The 24,474-nt window shown below is 40.5% G+C and overlaps 1 protein-coding gene across 1 annotated transcript in view; it reads right to left on the bottom strand.

Annotated features, from left to right (window-relative positions):
* Nucleotides 1-6,279: 6,279 nt before the first annotated feature.
* The window catches only part of LOC121848535 (pecanex-like protein 2), a 120,491-nt gene continuing 102,296 nt past the window's right edge, over nt 6,280-24,474 (bottom strand). The window contains exons 33-35 of the mRNA XM_042332957.1: nt 21,696-21,865; nt 14,613-15,067; nt 6,280-6,492 (exon numbers count right to left, since the gene is read on the bottom strand). Coding sequence (XP_042188891.1) covers nt 6,316-6,492; nt 14,613-15,067; nt 21,696-21,865 — 802 coding nt within the window. The 3' untranslated portion in view covers nt 6,280-6,315. The remainder of the gene's footprint in view (nt 6,493-14,612; nt 15,068-21,695; nt 21,866-24,474) is intronic.

Here is a 24,474-nt window from a genome sequence, read left to right as displayed (position 1 = left end):
CATGGTATTTACCAACCTGATTTTCCAATTAGCACTTAGCGCATTCATAGGACCTCAGTTTAACATCAACAACAATTTGCATTTATATAGCGCTCTTCATGCGTAGAGTCCCAGAGCGCTTAAATATCCCATTCAAAGAATGCAGTGCTCCCTCCCCCAGCACTGCATTGGAGTGTCAGCCTAGACTATATGAGTTCAAAGTCACAATATGGTGTTTGAAAACACAACCTTCTGACTCAATTCAATATACATAGTGCCTTTAAAGCCCGGAAGATGTCTCATGTTCTTACGCAGCTGGCTGGGCCGGGGTGGGAGGGTGAGAGCTGAATGGGGGAGGAAATAATGACCAAAAGCATGGTCAGCAAGACCGAGGCCCTCCTGATTGGCCCACGCCAGCGCCTCTGCACCTCAGGGCGCTGGCAGCATCAGCCTCCACGGCTGCACACTCAACCTCACTAAGTTTGACCCTGAACTGTCCTTTCTCCCCCACATCTGGGCCATGACCGGCACTGCCTACCACCACCTCCGCAACATTGCCAGAACTCTGCCACTGGCTCACCCCTCAGGCTGCCCAAACCCTCACCCACGCATTCGTCACCTCAAGCCTTGATTGCAGGAACTCTCCCCTCATCGGTCTTCCCAACTCTTCCCTTCACAAGCTGCAGCTCATTCACAACTCTGCAGCTCGTGTACTCTCACGCACCAGGCTCCGTGCCCCCATCACTCCCACCCTCGCCCGACTCCCACTCACCCTCCCCAGGCTCCCCATCACCCAGAGGATCAAGTTTAAGACCTCGTCCTCACTTTCAAGGCCATCCATGGCCTTGACTCTCTTACCTCTCTGACCTGCTGACTCCCTACCAACCTGCCCGCTCCCTCCGTTTCAGCGGACTCTGGTCTGCTCCATGTCTCCCGCACGACCTGCCCTACCATTCGTGGCCGGGCTTTCAGCCTCTCTACCCCCACACTCTGGAACTCCATCCCACGGTCCCTTGGCCTTGCTTCCTCCCTCGCCTCCTTCAAGACAGGTCTCAAGATCCTTCTCTTCGACTGTGGCTTTGGTCGCCCTCCCACCTCTCTGCCTTCCCTCACCCCTATACCACCCCTCCCCCATGCTCGGGCCCCAACACCTGACTGTTCAGCGCTCTGGGACATCCTCCCAACGTGAAAGGAGCTCTATAAATGTAATTTTTGTTGTTGTCCCCAAGCCTTGGATCTTGCCAACCTGCGCCTACTATTCTCTGGAAAAATAGGTAAAGACGAGTCCCTCCAAGGAGAGAGTGCACATTCCATTCCGTTTAAAAGTTGGTTTTGCATCGGCTCCAGTCAGTCTGAAGTTACACTGCTTAGCACAAATGGGAGACTACATCTGAGAAATGTCTGTCACTGGATCTGTAAAGCACAGTTTACCTTAATTTGATGCAGAAACTGCATTAAATTGATGCAAACTGTAATTTTAATTACAGATCTAAAATGCGTTTGATGTGGATATTATGTGATTGTTCCCCAGAGGCAAGTGTTAGTGGGGGATCCCGGGGAAAATAACCACCATCAGATCAGCCACTGACATGGCCACTGGATAGCAAGAGATACATTTAGAGAGACTGCACTTCCCTCCGGACAGGATCACAATCGCCATGAGGTGTGCTACAAAGGGAGAGAAATGATCAGTCATAATGATCCATTCCTACAGATGATCCTTCTAGACATTCTTAACTTACTGCTGGCTTTCTCTTTGATGGAAGACTTTCCAAGTATCAGAATCATTAAGCTATGAAGGCATCTATTATCTGTCCAATAAGCTCAGCCATAGCCCTGCCAGGAAAGCTGTATTGTAACAGAAAGCCCTTATTCAAAGACACTTTAATAAACTCTGACAGGAATTTGACCCATAGCTCAGCATGAAAAGGAACCAGTTATTTGGGCTCATTTGATTCAATGACACTGTAAGGTTACAGTACAGCCAACGTACAGAGAACGGTATGGTCTAAAAGGACTGCCTGCTGATAGGAGATTCAATATTTATTGAATCATGTAAGCTTTAGTGATCGGACCTGCTGTCGAACACTAAATGAGTCATGTTTTAGAGCACAAACATGACCGCAGGAAGCCGAGGGTGGCTGGATTCTCCTACTGTGGAGGAATGAAGAAATAAAAGTTATTTGGGGGGAAATAAAGCATACTGCCCCTTCTATATGGTTTTTGTAATACTCCTGGAGTATATTGCTCAATTCTGCATAACGGAATAAGGCTCAAGATCAATAAGTGAGTCGTGCATTGCCACACACAGGATTTATAATCTACCTTTCCAAACGCACTGGGAATTCAAAAAGGTAGTTAAAGCAGAATCCATAATAGCTTTTAAAAGGAAATTGGATAAATATTTTAAAAAGAAAATTTATATGCAGCAATTTACAGGTATATAGTGCCTTTCACGTTAGGAGGATGCCTCAAAGCACTTCAGATATAAACATTTATGGGGAGAGGGCGGAAAGGTGGGACTAAATGGATAGCTCTTATAAAGAGCCAGCAAAGGCATGAGTCAAAAGATTCTAAGTTCAAGCCCCACATTAGTACTTGAGCTCACAGTCTAGGTCAAGATAGGAATGCAATCTCAGAGGTACTGTCCTTCGGATCAGACTTTAAATTCTGAAAGTTTCATTGGCCTGTAAATCTAGAGATGGGAGTTTCTCCTGCTGGCTTGGCTCACAATCTCCCAATACATTTGTCTTTCATTTCCTGGTTATCTGTGGGAGATTGCTGTGTGAAAATAGGCTGCCCCATTTAGCTATAAACATAATCACTGTATTTGACAGCAAGTCCCTGTGAAGCACTTTGCGATGCTTTGATGTTATAAGCTCTTCATCAAACCAAGGATTATTATTAGTAGAACAGGTTCTCAATAAAATTAGTTCATGCAGTATCATTTAAATCCTTCAAAACAGAAGTGGATAAGTATCTGCTTGGAAGATTCAGGATAGCTGCAGAATGACTTGAACAAATCCTCTGTAAAATGATTTCTGTGCTGATTCGAAGAGGGAATGCTGGATGGAACCAAGCCAAGGGTTAATCATGGAATATTATTAGAACTAAGAATGCTTTGCCACAAGTGTCATTGAAGCTAACAGAATAACATTTAACAAGGATAGGTACTTGAAGAGAAAGAATACAAGAGGATATGGGAAAAGATCAGGGAATTAGGAATTTCTGCAGTGTATGGCAGCACCAGCTCAGGTTCAATGAGCTCAATGAGCCGATTGCTTCCCTCTAAGCTGTAATTTCTTGTGACTCTCTGTACAATTTAAATGCAAACTCATTTAGAGACTTACTTCTTAGCTTTTTGTCTCATTGCGTGATAAGATAGATTTGGGGACCTGAATACTCAGATCAAGGGCTAGAGTAGTTCCAGTAAATATAAAACTATTTCTACAAACCTGGGGTAAGTTCACCTCCTAACCATATTCATCAGTCAGATATCAAGTGCTCCAAAATATGTTACATTCAATAATCAGATAAAAGTACTGTTTATTCAATATAGCGCAACAAAAGGTCTTTGCCTGCCTGTACAAAAATGAAACAATTTAAACATCGCCCGGAATATGATAATAATAATCCGTACATGTGATAAAACGCCTCTTTGCATTGTTGCTTTCTCCAGGATCCGTTACCACTCAGCCCCCGTACCCTCCCAACACATACATACACCACTCAAATTACTCACACGGGACGAGAGTGAATCAATAAACAGTTCAAGAAACCAGATAAAAATTGCAACTTTTAATTTTCTGAATTACATACAGTACTAAAAACTGCACACTGCATCATGCGTTGCAATTTAAAACATTGATAAAATTCAAGGCAACTGAAACACAATAAATGAATACAGAATTTTAAATCAATAGGNAAAAAAGGATTTGTAGTTACCAGTACATGGGCACTTTGCAGGCTACTGGTATTGCACACGGACACTAAGGAAACCAGAAATATGTGCATCTGATTCAAGAATACATTCTCCGTGTGTTGACTTAATAAATAAAACTTAATAAATAAAACCTACATGTTTGCTAGAAATAATGTTTTAAGAATAAATTGCATTCCATTTTCTTCTGTATCTTGATCCGATAACATTTTCGAACCTTCAGTGATCATAAAACTAAAATGGCTATACGTTTATAAGTTATTAAGCAGATTTCAACAGGCAATCTCATGCACAGTTATATTTTGTGTAGGACTCTGTGGTTAATTCTGTTATCTCTATGTGCACTCAGCAGCATAATGGAAAGAAATTTGGTATTACAGAGGCATAATGGATGCCATTAAGTATTTGTAGAAAGTAAAATGAAATCCATTATTCTATTTCAATTTTAAGATTTCTTTCTATCAATTGTTTAGTGAAGAAGCACAAAATAACATGTCTTTAAGAACCAAAAATACACTTTGTGTAAATGCTTAACTAAACTCACTAAACAAGAATAATAATCTTGAATTATTCGAAAGCATACGGGGTACATCACTAGCACCACTGATGTATACAGAATAAGGCCAGAATAAAGCACCTGCTGTATACAGACATTTCTGCTGGATTTATACTGCTGCATGATTCATTCAGTGGATCACACAAATAATTTTTTTTTTGCTTAAGTTTAAAATCTGTTTGGAGTTGGCTGCAATGTGCTGCAGCGATGGGTCGAATCACTTCCTGAAGTGAGCCGAGCTTGGAATCAAATCGATGCCTTTAAACCCAAATTTTCATTGTGCTTTCAGCAACAATTCATCATGAAAGCAGTATAAATGTCACATTAGTGATCTAGCTGCAGGTCAAAGTGCTTATGCTAGAGGAAAACATCTAAATGTACTTTTTGTAATAACGGAAGATTGTAATGTTTAATATCACTTTTTTTTAAAAAAAGTATGAACAAATCCAGGTTAAGAATTTATGCCAGTTAGCGAGAAGAAAGGAATTGACATCGGAGACATTCACTCATGTAAGTGTGGCTTAGGCAAAGGATTTGACATCTCTGCCTGTTTCTCCTCTCAGGGAAAAGTACTTGGCATGGGAGAAAATAATGAGTGGTATCTATATTTTCATTTTAGTAAATATTGGGGAAGAATAATTATGAACTCCAACTATCAATTCACAACAACTCAGCTATTAAACAATACAAGGAAAATGAAGATAGCATTGAAACCGATGCAAGAATCTCCAAACCAAATCAATAGCAAATGTGCCTAACATGTAGATTGTATATACTGTAATTTCATCCCTATGAAAGAGCAGCAGCAGCACAACATTGCAATACATCCAGTGTGGATGAAATATTTACACCTCTTAAAGGTTAATTTTATCACCGGCAAACACAGTCAAACTGCATTCAAACCAGTGAACACATTGAGATGCAGGACACACATAAGTTGTGCTGTTCCACACCCCTTTTTCTCCTAACCTGCTTAAGGTTATGGCTCAACAAAAGTTACCCTTTCTGAAATATACCCTCCTTGGAAAAGGGTTTATCTCTCTGTAACATATTACACACAGAAAGCTAAAGAGTAACTGTATCATGTATCCTTAACTAAAATGGTACACAATGCAGCTATAACCTTACAAATATTTTGGAACATTATGGCAGTTATGCAGAAATGAATTTTGTGTTGGTCTGATGAGACTGAAATCTAACTCATCTGTGGTTGAATAAACAGGAATATGTGGTCTTTTAAACCACATCAAATTATGTTCTTATTCCCAGGCATTCTCAGAGAATTTTTTTTTGATGGGATGGTGATTGAATTTTAAAATGAAAATATATTTTCACTCCATTACACAAAGCAATTTATAGGATCTGATACAAAATAATTCGACCAGATCATACTCCAGGTTTCTTTTCCAAATGACAAGGAATCCTATCACAAGTGCCCCTTGCTGTTTAATGTTTCATGTTATTATTATTATGTGAAAAAAATCTGCTTTCTTTCATTCTTTGATTTGGGCTAAATCGAAGAGTATTACAACACCTAAACTGGCTATTTTGACCCATCAAATCTGGCTGGTGTTTTCTCCATGAGTCACCTAATGTAATCCCACCCATCTTTACTCTCCCTAAACCCTTTAATAGTTCTTTTTTCTAGCATCTATCTAATTCCCTTTCAAAATATTCTATAGACTCTGCTTCAACTAAGTTGTTGCAGAGAATTCAACGTTCCAACCACCCTCAGTATAAGTATTTTCTAAGCTCCCCTTTATTATTTTTGTATTATTGAAAATGCATGCCTTCTCATTACTGATTCGCTGACCTGTAACTCAACTTAAAACTTGAGTAATCACTGCCGATTCTTCTCCACCATCAGATGAGAAACCCTGTTCTCTGGCCCATCTTGTTTGGTACAGTCACAGAGTGGGTCTCCATCCTGAGAGTGTGAAGCATCGTCTGTTTGAGCAGCATCTCTCATCTGGCTGGAGACGGTAGCATCAGGGCTCAGGCAAGTATCAGAAGCATCCTTCAAAAAAAATCCAGAGAGAATATTACTAAACAAATTTTTGAGTGCTGTATTTTCTATACAATCCACAAGTCTTCATCAACCAAGAATTCCCACAACAGTGATTGTACCTCACTGTTGTTGGCAATTTATCATACGTTTTCCAGTTCAAGTCTGATTTTCGACTGTCACAATCTCTAATTCAACTGTCTCTACTTAACCGGTTACAGAGGCAGGTTGAAATCAATTTGGAAGCAAAAGTCATTCACTATTAGATCCTGGCAAGTTATAGAATATAGGAAGCTTAACGGTACAATTAGTTATTTTTCAGAATGGTCATAATGTTCTGTGATACTGATATAAAACTTATATACCTGCAACCATCAGTATATGGTGTACAAGGAGAGCAACGTGCATTTATATAGCACCCCTCACACAGGGTAGCGTCCCAGAGCGCTTAACAGTGGTGGAACACAACGCCGAGCAGTGGTTGGGGGGGGGGGGGGGATGGGGGGAGTCCGTAGGCACAGTCAAAGAGGAAGATCTTCAGGCGTGACCTGAAGATGGGAAAGGAAGGGGCAAGCTGGAGGGATAGAGAAATAATGTTCAGGAGTTTCTACGTATAGTGGCTGAAAAATGATGGTGGAACAGAGGGCACGAGGACATACAGGAGGCTAGAGCCAGTTGAGTGGAGGCAGCGGGTAGTGGGTTGGGGAGTAAAGAGGTCGGAGAGATAGGGATGTGCCAAGGCATGAAGGGATTTGAAAACAAGTGCGCGGATCTTGAAATCAATCCATTCGGCGATCGGGTGGATCCTGGCTAGAACTGGTGTGATGGGGTACGGCGTTCAGTATGGGCAAGTATGCGGGCGGCGGAGTTTTCAATCAGCTGGATTTTGTGCATGGTGGAGCTGGGGGGACCGGGGAGAAGGGCATTTGAATAGTCAAGTCGGGAGGTGACAAGTGCATCGACGAGCATTTCGGCTGCGTCTAGAGTAAGGTATGGTCGGAGGCGGGCAATGTGGCGGAGGTGGAGGAAGGATTGTCCTGATCAGGGACCAGATGTGGGGAAGGAAGGACATCTGTGGGTCAAACCTGACGGCTAGAACAATTGTACATCAAAATACATTCTAAATTGTAGTATTTTATCATTTGTGAAATGCAATACAATTAACATTAAATGTCAACTGTTATTTCCTGGTAATTAATCATGACATATCACTTAATAAACTTGCGGTGATTTCATCACAGTCATTAATTCTTCATTATGGATGTAATTTCACATGAATTACACAAAGTTCCTCAGTGGTATACACCATACCCGCTGGCTACAAAATGCCCCCAGCCCCCCCGAAAATACAGATACTTGCTCCACAATAACGCATCATGAAAGCAGCAGATACATGGGATCATTGTAAAGGCTGCAATTTTCTTTCAGGGTTTGACTGATGTGTCTGAGCCACTTGAGTTGTACCCTAGAGATTTGTGACATGATTTGATTCTCTCAATATGATGCCTGGTTTGTAATTACTCCCAGTGCTCTCACTATTCTCTATACTGTAGTCTGTAGGAATTCATGGTGATCAACAATGCATTATTTTTCAGTAGGTCTCAAGCCTCTTAACATTTCGGTGCTGATTTCGTGCTTCTCACCACTTACACGTTTTAAACAAAACTTTTAAAGTTAAAATTACACTCAAACCTCCAAAAATTGATTCTTTAAGCATTTCACTAGCTTTACGAAACATGGTCGCTGAAAAGCTTGCAGGAGAAACCATTCTCCAGAAATCAGAGAGGAAGATTGCCCAATCCCAAACTTGTCATTTATGACTGGTTTTAAGACAGGCATGTCTTAACCACAATTTCTATCCTGTTGAAAAAGCATCTATTTATCTCTAGCCTTAATTAAAGAATGGAATGCCGAAAGCAGTACAAATTGCTGTAATTTTCCCCCTTCATCTCCAAAAATTGCACACAGCATTCAATTGATTTATACAAGATTTGAACATTTTTTTGAAAGATGTAACCTAGTATTTGATATCAGTATTACACTGACTGGAAGTATTAATACATGATCAATAAATGATCAATAGTCACATTCAAATTGTTTTTTTTCTCTATCTCTGCTACTGAATACCTCTTAATTGTGTGCACATGCTCTTAATATACATTACTTTGTAATTTCTACATTAAATCCATCTGCAAAGCCTTAGCTCAGCTATTCATAATAATAAACCTTGCATTTGATATAGCGCTTTATTAAGTCTTCGAGATGTCTCAAAGCGCTTCACAGAATATATTGTAAAGTGAATTGACTGTATATTTTATGGGCGAAGCATGGCAACCAATTGCGCACAACAGTGTCCCACAAACAGTCGTGGATTGAGTGACCAAATTATTTTTTTTAAGGGATTATCACCCCCAGAAAAGCAATCCACCAATTGACAAACAACTGGGTTCCTACTTACTGCTAGGTAAACAGAGGTGTGTGGAATAAGGAAACATTTTGTTTTACCCTGACAGGGAATTGGACGTAGGTCCTCTTGCTTGCGAGTGCTCTAACCAGTAAGCTACAGGACTATTAACTATCCGACCTCTTTTCCAATAAGTAACAAAGAAACAACTTTCAATTTTATAGCACCCTTAAATGTCAAAACATATCAAAGTGATTCAAAAATAATTACTGGTGTAGAATAATATAATAATAATAATCCTGACATTTGATAATAGACCTTTCACATCAGGACAACGTTTCAAAGTGCTTCACAAGATACAATGTCAAGTGACTATTTTCTCGGCAAACACGACAGCCAATTTATGCACAGGAATGTCCCACAAAGAGCCATGAAGTGAATATCCAATTCTATTTGGGCAATTGTTGACCAAAACACTGGGAGAAACTCCCTTCTCTTTTCAAAGTGCGCCATGCCACCCGATTAGGCGACAGGATCTCAGCTTAATTTCTCGACCAAAAGCCGGCACCTCCAACAACACAGCAGACCCTATCACTGCATGAGAGTGTCAGCCTATACTATAGGTTGTGAGGCTTGAAGCTACCAGCGCTGACTCAAGAGGTGAAAGCACTACCAACTGAGCCAGGCTGGCACAGTGTAATGCCAAGTGCAGTGATTTTTTAAATTTCAATGCAAGTCACATGCCCATATAGTCTGGCATCCGCATAGCACTGTACAGTGTACTACCTACAGATAACACCCAAACTCTTCTAAAATATTATCAGCAAATAGTAATTGGAGATAAATATATGAATGACATTAAGCCTTACTTTGGGCTGTTGAAAATTTAAATTTGGATATTAAGGTGAATACAATACAAAATTACATTTGTATAGCGCCTTTCACGTCAAGAGGATGTCCTAAGGAGCTGGACAGTCAGGGATTTGGACCCGAGCGGGGGAAGAGGGCAGGGGTGGGATGAGCGAGGGTGGAGGGCACGGTAGGGAGGGTGGCCAGAGGCCCAGTCGAAGAAGAAGTCTTGAGACGTGCCTTGAAGGAGGCAAGGGAAGGAGCAAGGTGAAGGGAATGTGGGATGGAGTTCCGAAGGGTGGGGGCAGAGAGGCTGAAGGCCCGCCCGCCAATGGTGGGGCGGGCCGGGCGGAGGACGTGGAGCAGGCCGGATCCTGCTGAGCGGAGGAAGCGGACAGGTTGATATGGGTAATGCAGCATTTTGAAAAGAGAAGGGAGTTTCTCCCAGTGTATTGGTCAACAATCGCCCAGGTGAAACTGTGGTAATGTGCATCTGTATTTTCACCCATGGTTAAATTGAATTTAGAAAAGTAGACAAAAGTAATACTAAGAGTGTACATTCCCCATCCACTTCATACGTTTTAGCTAGAAACTGATAGCATGGGTTTTCACATGTGAAAAAGGGAGTAGTACTTCATTTGTTAATGGGTTGAGTTAACCAAAGTGTTCACAAAAATTCTTTAAGCAAATGAACTACAGTCACTTTATTAAAGCCAGGCTTCAAATCAACAAGCTTTATTCTGATCTATTTTATGTGTATTCATTGTTTTTGTTAGTGGTAGAGGTTTATACTTGAATTTAAGTAATTGTACGAATATAAACCTCAGTTGAAACATTGTTCAATTTTTAAAATAATGACACAAAAGAGAAGTTGCTGAAATGGAAGATAAATTGCGCTCATATCTGCCCGTGAAAGTGATACAGAACAGTCAATGAACTGGATGTGTTCCTGCACAACACTGTGCTGGAAAGCTGGTAGGGTTTCAGTCCAGTTCAATGCACATTTGGATAGAATGCATGAGCATAATTTTCCCCCCGATTGCAGCAATTCTGGTGAGCTAAAATCCTTCATACACTGTGAATTTTCGTGATGGTCGGAAATGAACCGATTAATTTCTGCTGAGTTAAAGGTCACTGACTAATGATCACCTGATGTCCAAGGCATCAGTCATCCAACCACAAAGAACTAGCTGCCTTATTCCTCCAGTTGTTTCCTCATAGTATTGACTCTGGCTCTTGTTTCTGTTCTTTTTTAGACTGATCTCTTATTCATTTTAAAGATTTTTCTTTTTTGTTGCTCTTGCTCCTTGGGCTGCTGATTTGCTTTATCAGCTAATTCTGTTTTTGCCTGTGAGTGAATTGCTCCAATTCGAGCACTGTCTCCTATTGTTGCTGAATCTCGCTGCACCTTTCAGAGTCTTTCAAACCACTTTGCCTCCCAGCAGTAATGCTCTTCTTAATCTCTAGCAACAAGGAGATTTAATCTGATGCACAAGCTATTTGAGTTTTATGAATGATTAAACTGAATGAGAAACAGCCTCCACTCAAGCACATTTGAGGCTAGGCTATTTACACCAGCACAATCTATGAATGAGTTTCAGTCCCAGGGTGCATTCAGAACTTAAGGCAACTTCAATCTAGAAACTACCTGGAATAGATTTATCCTCGAGTCTGCGGTACTCCCCATCAATCGTAGGAATTGCAGAAAGGAAAACTCCAGAGGAATCCATTACAAAACTGCTTAAATTGTGGTCATCAGCTCTGCAGATCCAAGACTTGTTGGAAGAAATTTGCTCCTATGGACATCTCAACAGGAGCTATGTCTCAACAGAAGCCCAGCTGTGATCCCAATGGAAAATGTGAGGAAACAATATATATAAAAAAGATTATACCTGGAGAATGGGTCTGTACCTGCTGGGATATCGTTCATCTTGCACACACATCAAAATAATGGCTGTGGACATACCATGTACAACAGAAGATTAAATTAATGCTTGGCATTAAACTTCCTGGGTCACAAGCCTGGCAGGCGTGGAGCTTAGAAATGTCATAGGTGAAGTGGAGCAATGCTCCTCTGAGGCTGGAGTGAAGAGATATTGTTGGGCAGAGTGGAAAGAGCTTTATCTAGTCAAGAAAGAGTTTGTTTCCTGCGCTGACATTTCCTGCTTTGATAGCATTTAAAATTTACGCTGATAATAGCACAGTCAGTTTGCCTCATTGGCAGGTCTTGGAAGAGCAGATCAGTCAGTTTTCCCATTCAGCCCCCATTAACCCAATAGCTAACGCTCTAACGGGTAGGGTGGTCCTAGTTGGAAAAGCACAGGAAAGCCCGTCAGGCAGGTATTTCATTCCAACAATCTTTCTCTTGAATTTCCATGTGTAGGTGGAATGCATGGAATTCTCAGTTTGGTTTGGATATTCAAGCATGGTGATGGATTTCCGCATGTGTCAGACACCCGTCTGACCGAATAAAAGTCACCAGAAATCTTAAATATTAATTTAAACATTTGTGTAGCTAAAATCTTTCATATCCATGCATTAAACAAATCTTGCAATGACTGTATCTGAACACCATATTCTGTTTTAACCTCCCTTTACTAAACCCATTGCATTCCTCAATTATTGCAGGTTAATTAAGGAATCCTTTTATTGAATAATAGATTTGGGACTCAACAGATTTCTGAGTCTGGGAGAGCAATATCTCCCTCTGTCTTTGCAACTGCCATCTTTATTCTCCATTCACCGACGGAACAATTTTAAGGACATGTTTTCTAACCAGTTTCTGTACTGTTCCTTAATTATCCCTGTAAATAACTAAGGAACAGGATGTCTTTAGAAACACCATAGTTCTTGAACCCTCAAGTTTTCAGAGTTTCAGTTTTCAAGTTTTCAAGGTTTCAGAGTTTCAGAAATAAAGTCTTTTATTTTCCAGGATTTAAAAATGTTACCTTATGTTGTTAAAATGTCTTTTAAAAGTCACCATACTGCATTTCAGTAGCTTTGCACAACATGCAGACACAGTCCCAGATAACGGGAATTAATAATAATAATAATCCTTGCTTTTGATATAGTACTTTTCACGTCACCTTAGTTATCTCAAAGCGCTTCACAGAATATATTGTAAAGTGAATTGACTGTATTTTATTTTTAGGGATTATTATCCCCGAAAAGCGATCCGCCAGTTGACTAACAACCAGGTTCCTACTTACCGCTAGATAAACAGGGGCGTGTGGAGTAAGGAAACTTACCCAACATTTTGCCCTGCCGGGAATAGAACCCAGGTCTCTCGCTTGTGAAGCAAGTGCTCTAGCCACTGAGCTACAGGACACCAATGTATATAGAATTAAATCTGTTCTGCAACTCCCTGCCCAGCATGTCAGAAAAGGAGCACTCCATGGTGGGAGCAGTGAGTTGCACGCGGTCGTGAAGGGTAGCTTTTTTGTTAATTGTGAATAATAAATAGCCATGAAAAGGGCACCATTCATGGTTTAGCAAAGCAACATCACAACTGCAATGTTTATCTTTTTTAGGGTATGTTTAGTTGCTGAAAGTGTGCAGACTGATATTTAAACTCTAAGAATTCTTTTCAGTTTCATATAAAATATTTACAATCCCTTGAAATTGGATGCCTTATTTATGTAATGTTAGTAATGATTTCTCATTTTTAATCAAGGTAATTTTTGAGTGGTGGATCTATGCATTGGTCATGAACCTGTAATGCCCATGTGGTGAACTCTGCGTTTTGACTGTGCTGTTGGGGAAGGTGCACAGGGGAGAGCTCTGGCAGACAGCGAGGCAAAACTGATAGGCGGGTCTCACACAACACACCTAATCTGGACCAAATGGGCCTGTTCATTTCGTGATCTTGTGAGGGAGAGTCTGGGTCAGCAACCTGATCAATTGTGCTCTGCAATTAGCTACTAGGAAGGTAACCCATCACCTAAAGTACTGTCCCTGTTTATAGGGAAGTTCCTCAACTTGTCCGTTGGCATCCCAATCGTGATTGGAAATAGTTCACAGAAGCCATTGTGCCAATATGTGCACTGACAACCCATTGCTCAATATAGCTCTACTTATGCTGGTACATATTCTGTTAACTAATTTGTTTTTAACTGCAGCAGACTTGGGCAGGGTTAGAATAAAGTTTAAAATAACTATAACAATTTGCAACTTATGCGAGACAGATTAGGAGACACAGGGAGCCCTGATCATCGACAGAGGGGATGTTGTTTGTATATAAATACACTTCCATTCTCAACTAGATTAGGATTAAATTCAGATTAAAGAGAACCTTTTGAAGAAATGTAACCCCCTACTAATGCTTTGGAAGTTAACCTAATTCTTCACTGCATTATTTTCCACTTTATCGACTGTTGCTGCTGCATATCCTTCTAAAGATAAACTTGTGCATCATACCACTGTGTTTTATATTTGGATGGTATTCCATTAGAGAGGGCCTCCATAATTTCTTTCATTCTTATATTTTTGTTGTTATGCTTTTGGTATTCCTTTATCTTTCTTTTGTTAGGTGCTGTTTGCTTTCTTCTCCAACTAGGAGGATGGGATGCTGTTCCCCCTCCAGTATTGCTAATGGATGCTGTGTAGCAGGAGCTGCTGTTCACATGAGCAGCGGCAGACACTGTCAGGTTTTCGTTCCTGTTAACCCACCCGTTCCCATATGGAATATCTCAATGCTGTTTGAACTCCATCTAGCCGTCTGCCTGGGAACCAGCAAAACTCACTGAACCTAAGCAAGTCGGTTGAAGTGATGGGCAGGCCTGGGATTCAAACTCAGACCCCTTCTGCTTGGAAGTCAAGCACTCAACCACTTAAGGTTACTGGGTCACCCTAAAATGAAGATGAAGAATGGTAGTGTTACCCGTGTTGCCTGACTTCCACTTCTGATTGATGGTCCAAGGGCAACGTTGACACTGCTGGTTGACTGGGTGTCAGTGGTGCTTCCTCCATCTGCTGCTGAAAGTCCGGATATCACGAGCCCACTGGATAAACTTCTCTTCCCAAACAAAAGGCTTAGTGTGGAGCTAGTGGAAGAGGCAATGCTGCATCTATTCTGTGTAGCAGATTGACCTTGGCTACTAGGCTGGCTTGCTGAGGACAGTCGAGGTACTTGGGATAAAATAGAAGCTATTGAGTTATTGAAGGACAGCTGGCTGTTGGATAACCTTTGAACTATGCCGTGGACAGATGTGGAAGCCCGTGACAGTGGGTGCTGCGTTTCAAGTACAGACCCTGACTGACTTTCAGCAGGTGGTCGCTGGGTCACTGATCTGGATGAACGTGGCTGCACAGAGCGACTCCTTTGTTCTCTTTGTACTGCAATGCAAAGACAATACAGACATCATAAGTGCTCTTACTCGCAATTAAACATCCTAGCACCACTGACAGATTAAACTAACAATTCACACTGACTAGAACAGATCACACAACCCAGTTTCTATACAATAGATATTCAAGTTTCCCGCTTTGGCTGGATGCAATCCATGCAAATCAGAAAAACTCAGCACAAATGATAATCCTTGCATTTGATATAGTGTCTTATCACATCAAAATGTCTCAAAGTTCTGGGTTTTTCTGTAAAATAGAGTGACTGTGTATTTCTAGACACATTTGGCAGCCAATTTGCATAGAGCAATGATGCACAAACAGCTATGGATTGAAGGACCTAATAAAAAAAAAATTTCTGCCGGCCAATATAGCAGAAGAAAATCCCTTTCATTTTTGAATAATGTCATGAGTTTTTTTTAACGCCACCTGAACAGTGAGACGGGATCTCAGTTTAACGTCTCGTCTGAAGTACGGCACCCCCAATAATGCAGCAACTCCCAATTCTGAGCTGGAGTACGTGAATGATCCACTAGCGTGATTTCAATTCAATAGATCAAAATAAAATTGGTTGTTCAGTTCATGGCTGTTTGTAAGGAATTGCCGTGGACAAATTGGCTGCTACGTTTGCCCACAAAACAGTCACTGCACTTTACCATTCATCCTGTAAAGTGCTTTGGGACATCCTCCTGACATGAAAGGCTTTGTACAAAATGTGAGGATTCTTATTATTATTACCATTATCATTCCACAACATTTCCAATGATTCAGCAAGTTTAAAGTTTAAGCAGACGAGTTTAAAAAAAATACTGTAGTGCAGGTTATCAACTCCCTTAAGTTTGACGGAGAGAATTTTTTTATGAAACTAAATATAATTTTCATTGTAAACGCTGTTGAGAAATCTAGTCAGGTGACATGCATTTTTGTTTTAAATTATAGGAGCGTCTTCAGATTCTGCACAAATGTTTTTAAAATTAAGAATAAATCAAGACCAGAAGGTAGAATGCAATATCGCCTGCTGTGTGCAGTTCCAAATTATCATTTCGAGAGCACCTGTATCTTTGTAATTATGAATAATTATCCATGCAGGCAATGGATGCAATTTTCTTTTACTTCTGTCTCTTGCCCATCCCACGTTTTGATTTTGTTATTTCTTATATTTTTGTTTCTGCAGGGTTTTGTTTTGGTCAGCCAGATGCCTGACACATGCTTAAAAGTATTCAAAGCAGACTCAAATTTCCACAAGTGTATGCCACCAACACATGTAAATTTTGCTGTGTTTGGAATGGAGTGCAAACTCTCTCCCTGGATAGACACATCCTGCTAACCCAATTCTGGAGAGCATTAGGCACAGGTTGAAAAGAGCCAAAGCTTGGAGATCCCAGAGTATGTGTTGGAGTACAGCTAAAACCACAGTTTGCCATTGAAAGCACTGTCTGGCAAGCTTCCCTCGTGCTTGTCCACAAGGGACCACCCTACCTGTTAGGGGTTTGGCCTCTAGAGTTACCAGTAGCTGAGTAGGAAGTATCCCTGCTTTCAGTGACAGGTGACTGGTGGATTTGGGCTGCCCATAGCGCTCATCATTTCCACAGTCTTTACACTGTAAATGAATACCCACTACACAAACCGTTAACATTCAATATTATTATTATTAAAATGCTCTCTGAAATAGCCACCAGCAAGCATGCATAAATAATCAGATCAACCCAATTTAGTCCTTGGAAAATTATAGATCATACTGGTCAGTGCACATGATACATTGGGAAGGTAGCCTCTGACATTTTACTCTTGACAAGCTTCAAACATTAGAGTAAGATTGTCACAGTTTTGGAAAGAAGCTTGAAGCATGACTAATTTTCACAATAGTGTTTTATGATACAAATTTCATCAGCGCGATGACAATTACATTGCATTTAGAAAGCTTCGTCAAAAACAGTTGACAGCGTTATTGCAGCCAAGATGATGATGGCCCTTTAACGCACTGAAATTCATTGATCGGTTCATCTTTGAGCTTTTAGGCAGCACTGTGAGTCCAATTACACAGCACAGTAGGAAACCTTTACATGTGTATGGTGACAATCACAGTAAACCTCCCAAGGGGAGATGAAGCTTACCAGTTGCAGTTGAGTGCTCAGTGGAATAGTTTTTAAAAAAAATATTTTTAATAAGGATATTTCTAAATCTCAATTTTGAAAATACTATCTATTGATTTACATGCCAAAGACAAGATGGATGTAAACGTTCCCAGACGTAAATTGTAAATACAGCATTCACAAAAAGATTTGTACATAGTAATCTTATATTTGATTAAACTGCCTAATCACATCGTCAAAGCGCTTCACAGGATCTACTGTAAAGTGTAGTGACTGCATATTTTATAGTCGTAAATAGTGAATTTTGGAAATAGTCAGACATGTCTCAGGCCAACCCTTTGGGACTGATAATAATTTCGGTTTCCACATTCACAAAGCTGGATTATAGCCAAGAAAACAGCCTGGCAGAAGAGGAGTGTCTGAATGGAGTTCTGGAAGACTGACCCAAGACAGGTTCGGGAACCTGATGGATTTGCTGTTTCTAAATCAATTTAGAAATCTCAAAATCAGGCCCCATTGATGTGCTTGTGTTAAAAAAGATACTGATAAGAAAAAGTCGCATTTCACATTTGATGAAAGTGTGAATATATAAAATAGCAATGATATTCATACACGAATAGGCCATCTGAAAATACCACTTTCAAGAAGAACATTTTAAAAAATATTTCTGCAACAAGTTATACTGTACTTCAAGTAAATCATCGAGAAAGACAGCCCCTTTTCAACACTACACACGTCTATATTGTTGAAGACTCATTCAGAAATATATTTTACTTGGTATCGCTACTTATCTGATTAGTGTGTGGCAGTGAGTCAAGCTCCTCAATGCTTAGTGAAATTAATGAGATTACCTTCTATCCCGGTTTTGAATTTCTCTCTAATAATGAGAATAATCCTTGCATTTGATGTAATGCAAGTGCAAATGAGTACAAGGCCTAAATGAACATAATTTCAGAAGAGGCTGCAAAGGGTGTTTTCTTTCATGACCGAGTTCTTTATTTCATACACTATCAAAAAACCCAAAAGTTCAATCCACTCAGTGATCTGATTTTACAACACAATCTGTGACTTTTACATTGAAAACCAAATGTGTGCCTAGATTTAAAAGGTTAAATATTGCTTACAAATTCGAAGCACAGGTTTATGTGCTACATTACCAATACACGGGCATTTAAAGTGACATTTAATGGCATCCAGGATGCTAATTATTTTGCAAAATCAATTTATTACATTTGCAAGAGGCAGGTCTTTACATCTATAATGTCATGCTTTCAAGTTGACATCAAAGGTTTCTCGTCCCAACAGGGAGAAAAAGCAAGCAAGTTTCATGCAAATATTAACAGCTTTCTCGTTCCCTTTCCAAAATGACAGCTTATGTCAAAAGTGGAACATGAAACAATCATGTCCGGAAGGTTTTGTATTTCGTATTATGAAGTGTAGCTGCTTTATCTGTCTCAGTCAATCAGCAGCAGAGCCATGTGTAGCAGTCAATAACCCTTCTCAAATTCTCATAAAATATGCAATACTGTAACCTCCCAGTTCAGCATCTGCCACACGGAAGGAGACTAATATGCACAGACGGCAGCTCCCAGAAGACTGTCGGGATCTACACGGCTTGTCCACAAGCATTCTGTTGCTAAAATAGTTCTTTCTTTCTGGCAATTTTTTTTTCCCAGATACCATTTTCTGTCATTGTTTAAATGCTCCCTTGAATATGTATTCTCCACTATTTACTTCAAATGGGAGACCAGCTGATCTATGGACCACAAACTGTGTCCACAGCCTCTGATGTCAGCACTGCTTTGTGATCGGCTATATTCAGATCCTTTTTAATTAACCTCATGAGAGAAGATACATTTTTATCTCAATTCATTTCATTCAAATTTCTTCAAAAGTCCTGAATCCTGCACAATTAGGACCACGTGGTCTGAGTATAATGTGCAGATATGCGATGGACACGTTTCTGTCATGACAGAAGTTTCCATGGTGACTGTTGGCAGCTGAGCATCGGACTGTGAAAGAAGGAGCTTTGTTTCCTTTAATTAAAATCTATATGTTGTTCAGTGGGTTAGATCCATGTCCTGGAGGCTGAGGATGCATCAGAGCACGTGGCAGAAGTGTGTGGGTCTGTGCCCAATTCAAGGCGGTGAAGTGCAGGGTGTGTCCCAGAGCTTGAGGCAGACTAGCTAGAAATGGGCATTGCCAATCCCTGGTGATACACTGTAAGATTCAGACATCATCTTATTAAAGACTAGTGAAGTCCATTAGACCTGGCTTTTAAAGTTAAACTTCATATTTAAATATTCAGAACCACTGCACCCTCAAGACTAAAGCCCTAAATGCTCCCTTAAATGCCAGATGAAAAGCACAAAAAGAGGCAGGAACCTCGGCATTGTGCTTGCAATTGAAGCCTGGAATCTCAAATGTTACATTACAAGTTGAATTTCCAGCCTGTTGTGGTGGATATCTCATCACAACCCACTCCCTCCCCCACCCCCAACCCCCTCCAGTGCAACTAGCTTCTCGTCAGACAGGCTGCATTGATGCTGGATGATTGATATTGACTGGCGGAAGAGTATTAAAAAGGAAACAAAGAAAGAGGTTAAAAAAATTGTCATTCTGTCAGAAGCTGTAAAGCTCCTTTGAGTTTGGAGTGGCCTAAAGGTAGGTGTTATGTTATGTTGGGCTGCTCACTATTTTAGGTATATTACAAAACAGCTTACGGCCACTTCAAATTTATTTACATGTTTACCAGCGACCGACAGAAACACAAATTTAAAAAAATCTGTTTTTTCTTGTTTTGCTCCTCTTTAATTCTCTATTTTTTACCTAACTTTTCTCCCTAATTTCAACCCGCATACAATCCAACCCGCTCTACAGTGACACTGCTGGTCAGACAATAAACTGCGGGAGAAGATTCCCAAAGAGGATGAGCGAGCCCTGTTCTACTAGAGATAGTACTTTTTATGCTAAATTGGTGCCAATTGGAAATGGGAGTCTTGACACTAACTTTAGGCAGTATTAATACCGTGCCATATATGCAATGAGGGTCAAATACTGAGATAAACTCTTCCTGCCAGTAGATTGAAACATCAAGAAAGCTAATTATTAAGGAATGGATCCAGTCAAGTTTAGTATCAATGCAATTTCTGAAGTTAAGTCATTATGCCACCGAATCTACAAGTCACACAGCCAATATTTTATTCTCTGTGTTCCTGGTGCACCTTACATTAGTAGAAACACATTTTGAGCTCACATTGGCAATTCCTCCCCTTGTTGTGCATTTAATTAACTTCATTCTCATTCTCCATTCCATTCTCCATTCTCGCCCGACTCCACTGGCTCCCTATCCTTCAGAGGATCCAGTTCAAAATCCTGGTCCTCACCTACAAAGCCCTCAATGGTCTCGCCCCACCCAATCTCTGTGACCTCCTATCCCCTACCAACCCGCCCGCTCCCTCCGCTCAGCCGGCTCTGGCCTGCTCCACGTCCCCCGACCCACCTGCCCCACCATAGGCGGGAGAGCCTTCAGTCACTCTGCCCCCAACCTCTGGAACTCCATCCCCGAGTCACTCCGCCTCGCCCCTTCCTTAGCCTTCTTCAAGTCCCGCCTCAAAACCCTTCTCTTCGACCATGCCATTGGTCACCCCCTTTCCCCTCCCCTCCCTTCTCCCCCCTGACCCCACTTGGGTCTGAAATGCTGTACACTGTCCAACGCCTTAGGAAATCCTCCCGACGTGAAGGGCGCTATACAAATGTAATCTTGTTGTAACCTTGTTGTTAAATCCTTTTCTTGGAAACTTGATGCATACATGAGGGAGAAGGGAATAGAGGGGTATGGGAGAGGGGCTTAGGAGGGATGCAGGCTTGTCTGAAGTATAAACACTAGCATGGACCAGTTGGGCTAAATGGCTTGTTTCCATGCTGTAATGTTCTGCGTAATTATTTTCTTACAGGTACTGAATCCCAAGTTATTGTTCCCATTCCACTATCAGTAGCCGAGTTTTCAACCACCATGTCCCTGAACTATTTTCCAAAACCAATGTCAAGTTATATTTCTCCCTGTCTAACTTTCAAGTTAGAGAAGATTAATGCTGCAGCAAGGCATCAAGAGACCTGGAATTTAATCTAGGTCTTTGCCTATGTGTCTATTATAACACTTAAAATTTAAGATTGCCTACAATTGTAAAATTCACTCTTAATTTGGAAGTTTGTTTTAGGGACTGCAGAAATGTTTCCAATGTATGATCTAATTAATTTTCTTTTACAGAATTATGCGCAAATTAAAATTTTAAGACAAAATGGTCTTATAGTTTGAGACGAGATGGAATTTTGGGTTTGGGCTGGGGCAGTTTTGGTACAATAATGATTTTCTGTCCCTTAGCATGTGTGTGCCTTTTAAATATAATGTGGATAATAGATGAGCTCCTGTCATCTTGTGGCAGAGCTGCTGACATCAACTAGGCATAATTCTTCTCTTTGGCAAACTGGAATAGAGCATGCAGAGAATGAGTTTTGGGACCTACCTGTAGCACGGTGACTAGTCAGTGGAGCTAGGGGATGTGGTGTCCACATCCTGGTTTGCTTAGAGCTGATGCTTCGTGTGGTATTACCAGTGTGGTTATTGCTGCTCGACGAAGAACCTCCTCCACATTCCGAGTCATCAATGTTCCCTCCACTGCATCCTTTCCGCAAACTAAACAGATCAAGATATTTGTGGTAAAACTGCAGTTTTTGTCATTTTGTAGCTTTTTGGCAGCTTGGGCAATAATATTATCATAACTCTGAACTTTTCTACAACCTCTCAAATGTTCACACAAGATTACATATAACGCAGCCTTCATTTTAAAATTGTACGTTAAATTTCTCAGGCAATCAGCTATTAGGTTCACTGAAATTTCTCATGCACTTTGTTATAAAATGTCATAACAAATGTTATATTTGTTATAGATTGTGTGCAATTTTGGAAAATTCGTAAATTCAGTTTAGTTTGGGATAAAAGTTCTTATTAAGAACTGCGGAGGGCAAAGTTCAATCTGAATTTAAGAATCTTTCAAAATTTTACAGGCACAATCAACAGACAAAAAGATCATGAGGAATTTCAGATCTCAAAATGATAATAATAAAAATAATATAGAGGACGTGAACACCCAAAAGACTGTTTGAAGTAGCGAGAATAAGCTGAATGTCTACACACAACTTTCATCTTCAGTTGCAACTGAAAATAGGTAATGTCTAAATAGATCGTGTCTGGGTCCATAAAATGAGCTGAAGTGAAGAAATAATAATAATAATAATAATCCTTGCATTTGATATAGCACTTTTCACGTCGGGAGGACGACCCAAAGCGCTTCACAGAACACACTGTAAAGTGAATTGACTGTATATTTGTGGGTGAACGCGGCAGCCAATTGCGCACAGCAATGTCCCACAAACAGTCGTAGATTGAAAAATGACCAATTTTATTAATGTTTTTGGTTTTGGAGGGATTATTATTAGGCTCTGTGTGGAGTAAGGAAACTTGCCCAAGGTTTTGCCCTGCCTGGAATTGAACTCAGGTCTCTCGCTTGTAAAGCGAGTGCTCTAACCACTGAGCTACAGAAATGTGTTAAACATTCAAAATATATGTGTTTTACTGTGACAAATGCAACACTTGAAGGAAAATATCAGTGTTAGGGATAAGTGCTTACTTGTAAAGAACTTGCTCTCCTGGGTGTGCCCACAAGGTTTGGGTTTGAAATCAAATGTTTAGCATATATCCATGTTGACGGGTTTCTCTGTGGAGGCCAGTCATTCACTCTTATCTAAACACTTTCAATGCAAATCCATCCTGCTGCCATGGGATCTCTATGGATCCCATCAAAAATCTCAGCTTTGCAATGATTGAATTTGTTGGAATGAATCAAGATTTATTAAGGAATGTCAGAACATGTCCATGACCATGATGAATTTTACAGTAAAACTAAATGACTGGAAAACTCTTAAGGAGGAGCCTTTCCACACTGTACGAGTAGAAAGGTATTGAACTGATGACTAGGACACATTCAAAGGCAAGTATAATACCCATTATTATTTATCCATTACATTGGGATTCCTCTGTGAATAAACTAAACATTTAAAAGTTTATTCAACCATATAAATCAGACCAAATCGATCTGTGTGCTTAGGTTGGATATTGATGTGCACCCTTAGCTACTGCCATTAATGACTTATACACACAATCCGAGGAAAATTGGCATCAAAATATGGTGCTAATGAACCTGACAGTGGGGATGAAAGGGACATTCTTTGACTGTTCCTACGTCTGCCATCAAAATAAGATTCCATAAATGACAGCACTTTTCCATTTCCAGTTAGTTTAAACCACCCACAGACAAACTGTAATCAGTTCAACTGTCCTAAGCACCGTGGCAAATGTATACAGAAGGCTGTAGAAAAGCCCATTTACAATGTATTCTGTAGCAATAGACTGACCCTATCTTTGGTACAGACATTGACTGTTTCCCATTCGCAGCCGCCATTCACTGTCTTAATTGTCAGACCCCGTAGTTGTCAAGTCAGCCTCAGTTACAGCCATTTTTTCTTCCCTAAAAGTCTATCCTGCTCCGTCACTCAACTGCAATGGGAATGAACGCAGTGCATACTCTAATTTTATTTTAAATCTTTCTCTGTTTCATTTTGCAGCCTGTGACCACACAGCCTTCTCTGGCTGTGAGCATGGTATGACGTGGGACAGAGACTTCTTTCACTGCTATCAGTATCCCACTGTTATCAGCTGACTGTAGGAGTGCATATAAACCAGGTCAGCTTTTCCCTTCTAGCACACTGAGTTAGAGTAAGTAGCTGAACCAAAATCTCCTTTCCCCCTTCTATTTAAAGTGATGGCAAGCATGAGATAACTACACTCAATATCAAATAATTCTCTTGTCCCCAAACAATAGCCTTACTTTCTTAATTTCTAACTTTGTGAGAGAAATCCTAATTTTCTAACTCCCAACCACGAAGCTTGAGGGAGACCCATGATGCTAGGTTTCATGCTATGTTTACATGGCTGTGAACAAAGCGCTTTGCTTCTGGCAGTCATTGGATGTCATGTTTACACTGCCTGTTCCACATTTCTCTGAGTTAAGGCAGAAGAAAAACAAAGTAGGGCATCTCAACTAATAACACTATTCAAAGTTGCCTTGGCCAGTCTGGGGGCTCTAAAATGGACCCTGGGGGAATGAGCAGAGTGTCGTTTCTACCCATTACATTAAGATGCAAGTTGCAATGCTCCAAAAACCACCACCTCTTCCAGATTAGGAT

The sequence above is a fragment of the Callorhinchus milii genome, unplaced genomic scaffold (assembly GCF_018977255.1).
Source record: "Callorhinchus milii isolate IMCB2004 unplaced genomic scaffold, IMCB_Cmil_1.0 Scaffold3, whole genome shotgun sequence".
Classification (NCBI taxonomy): domain Eukaryota; kingdom Metazoa; phylum Chordata; class Chondrichthyes; order Chimaeriformes; family Callorhinchidae; genus Callorhinchus; species Callorhinchus milii.
Note: the sequence above shows the minus strand (reverse complement) of the source record. Positions and strands in the feature narration are given on the sequence as shown.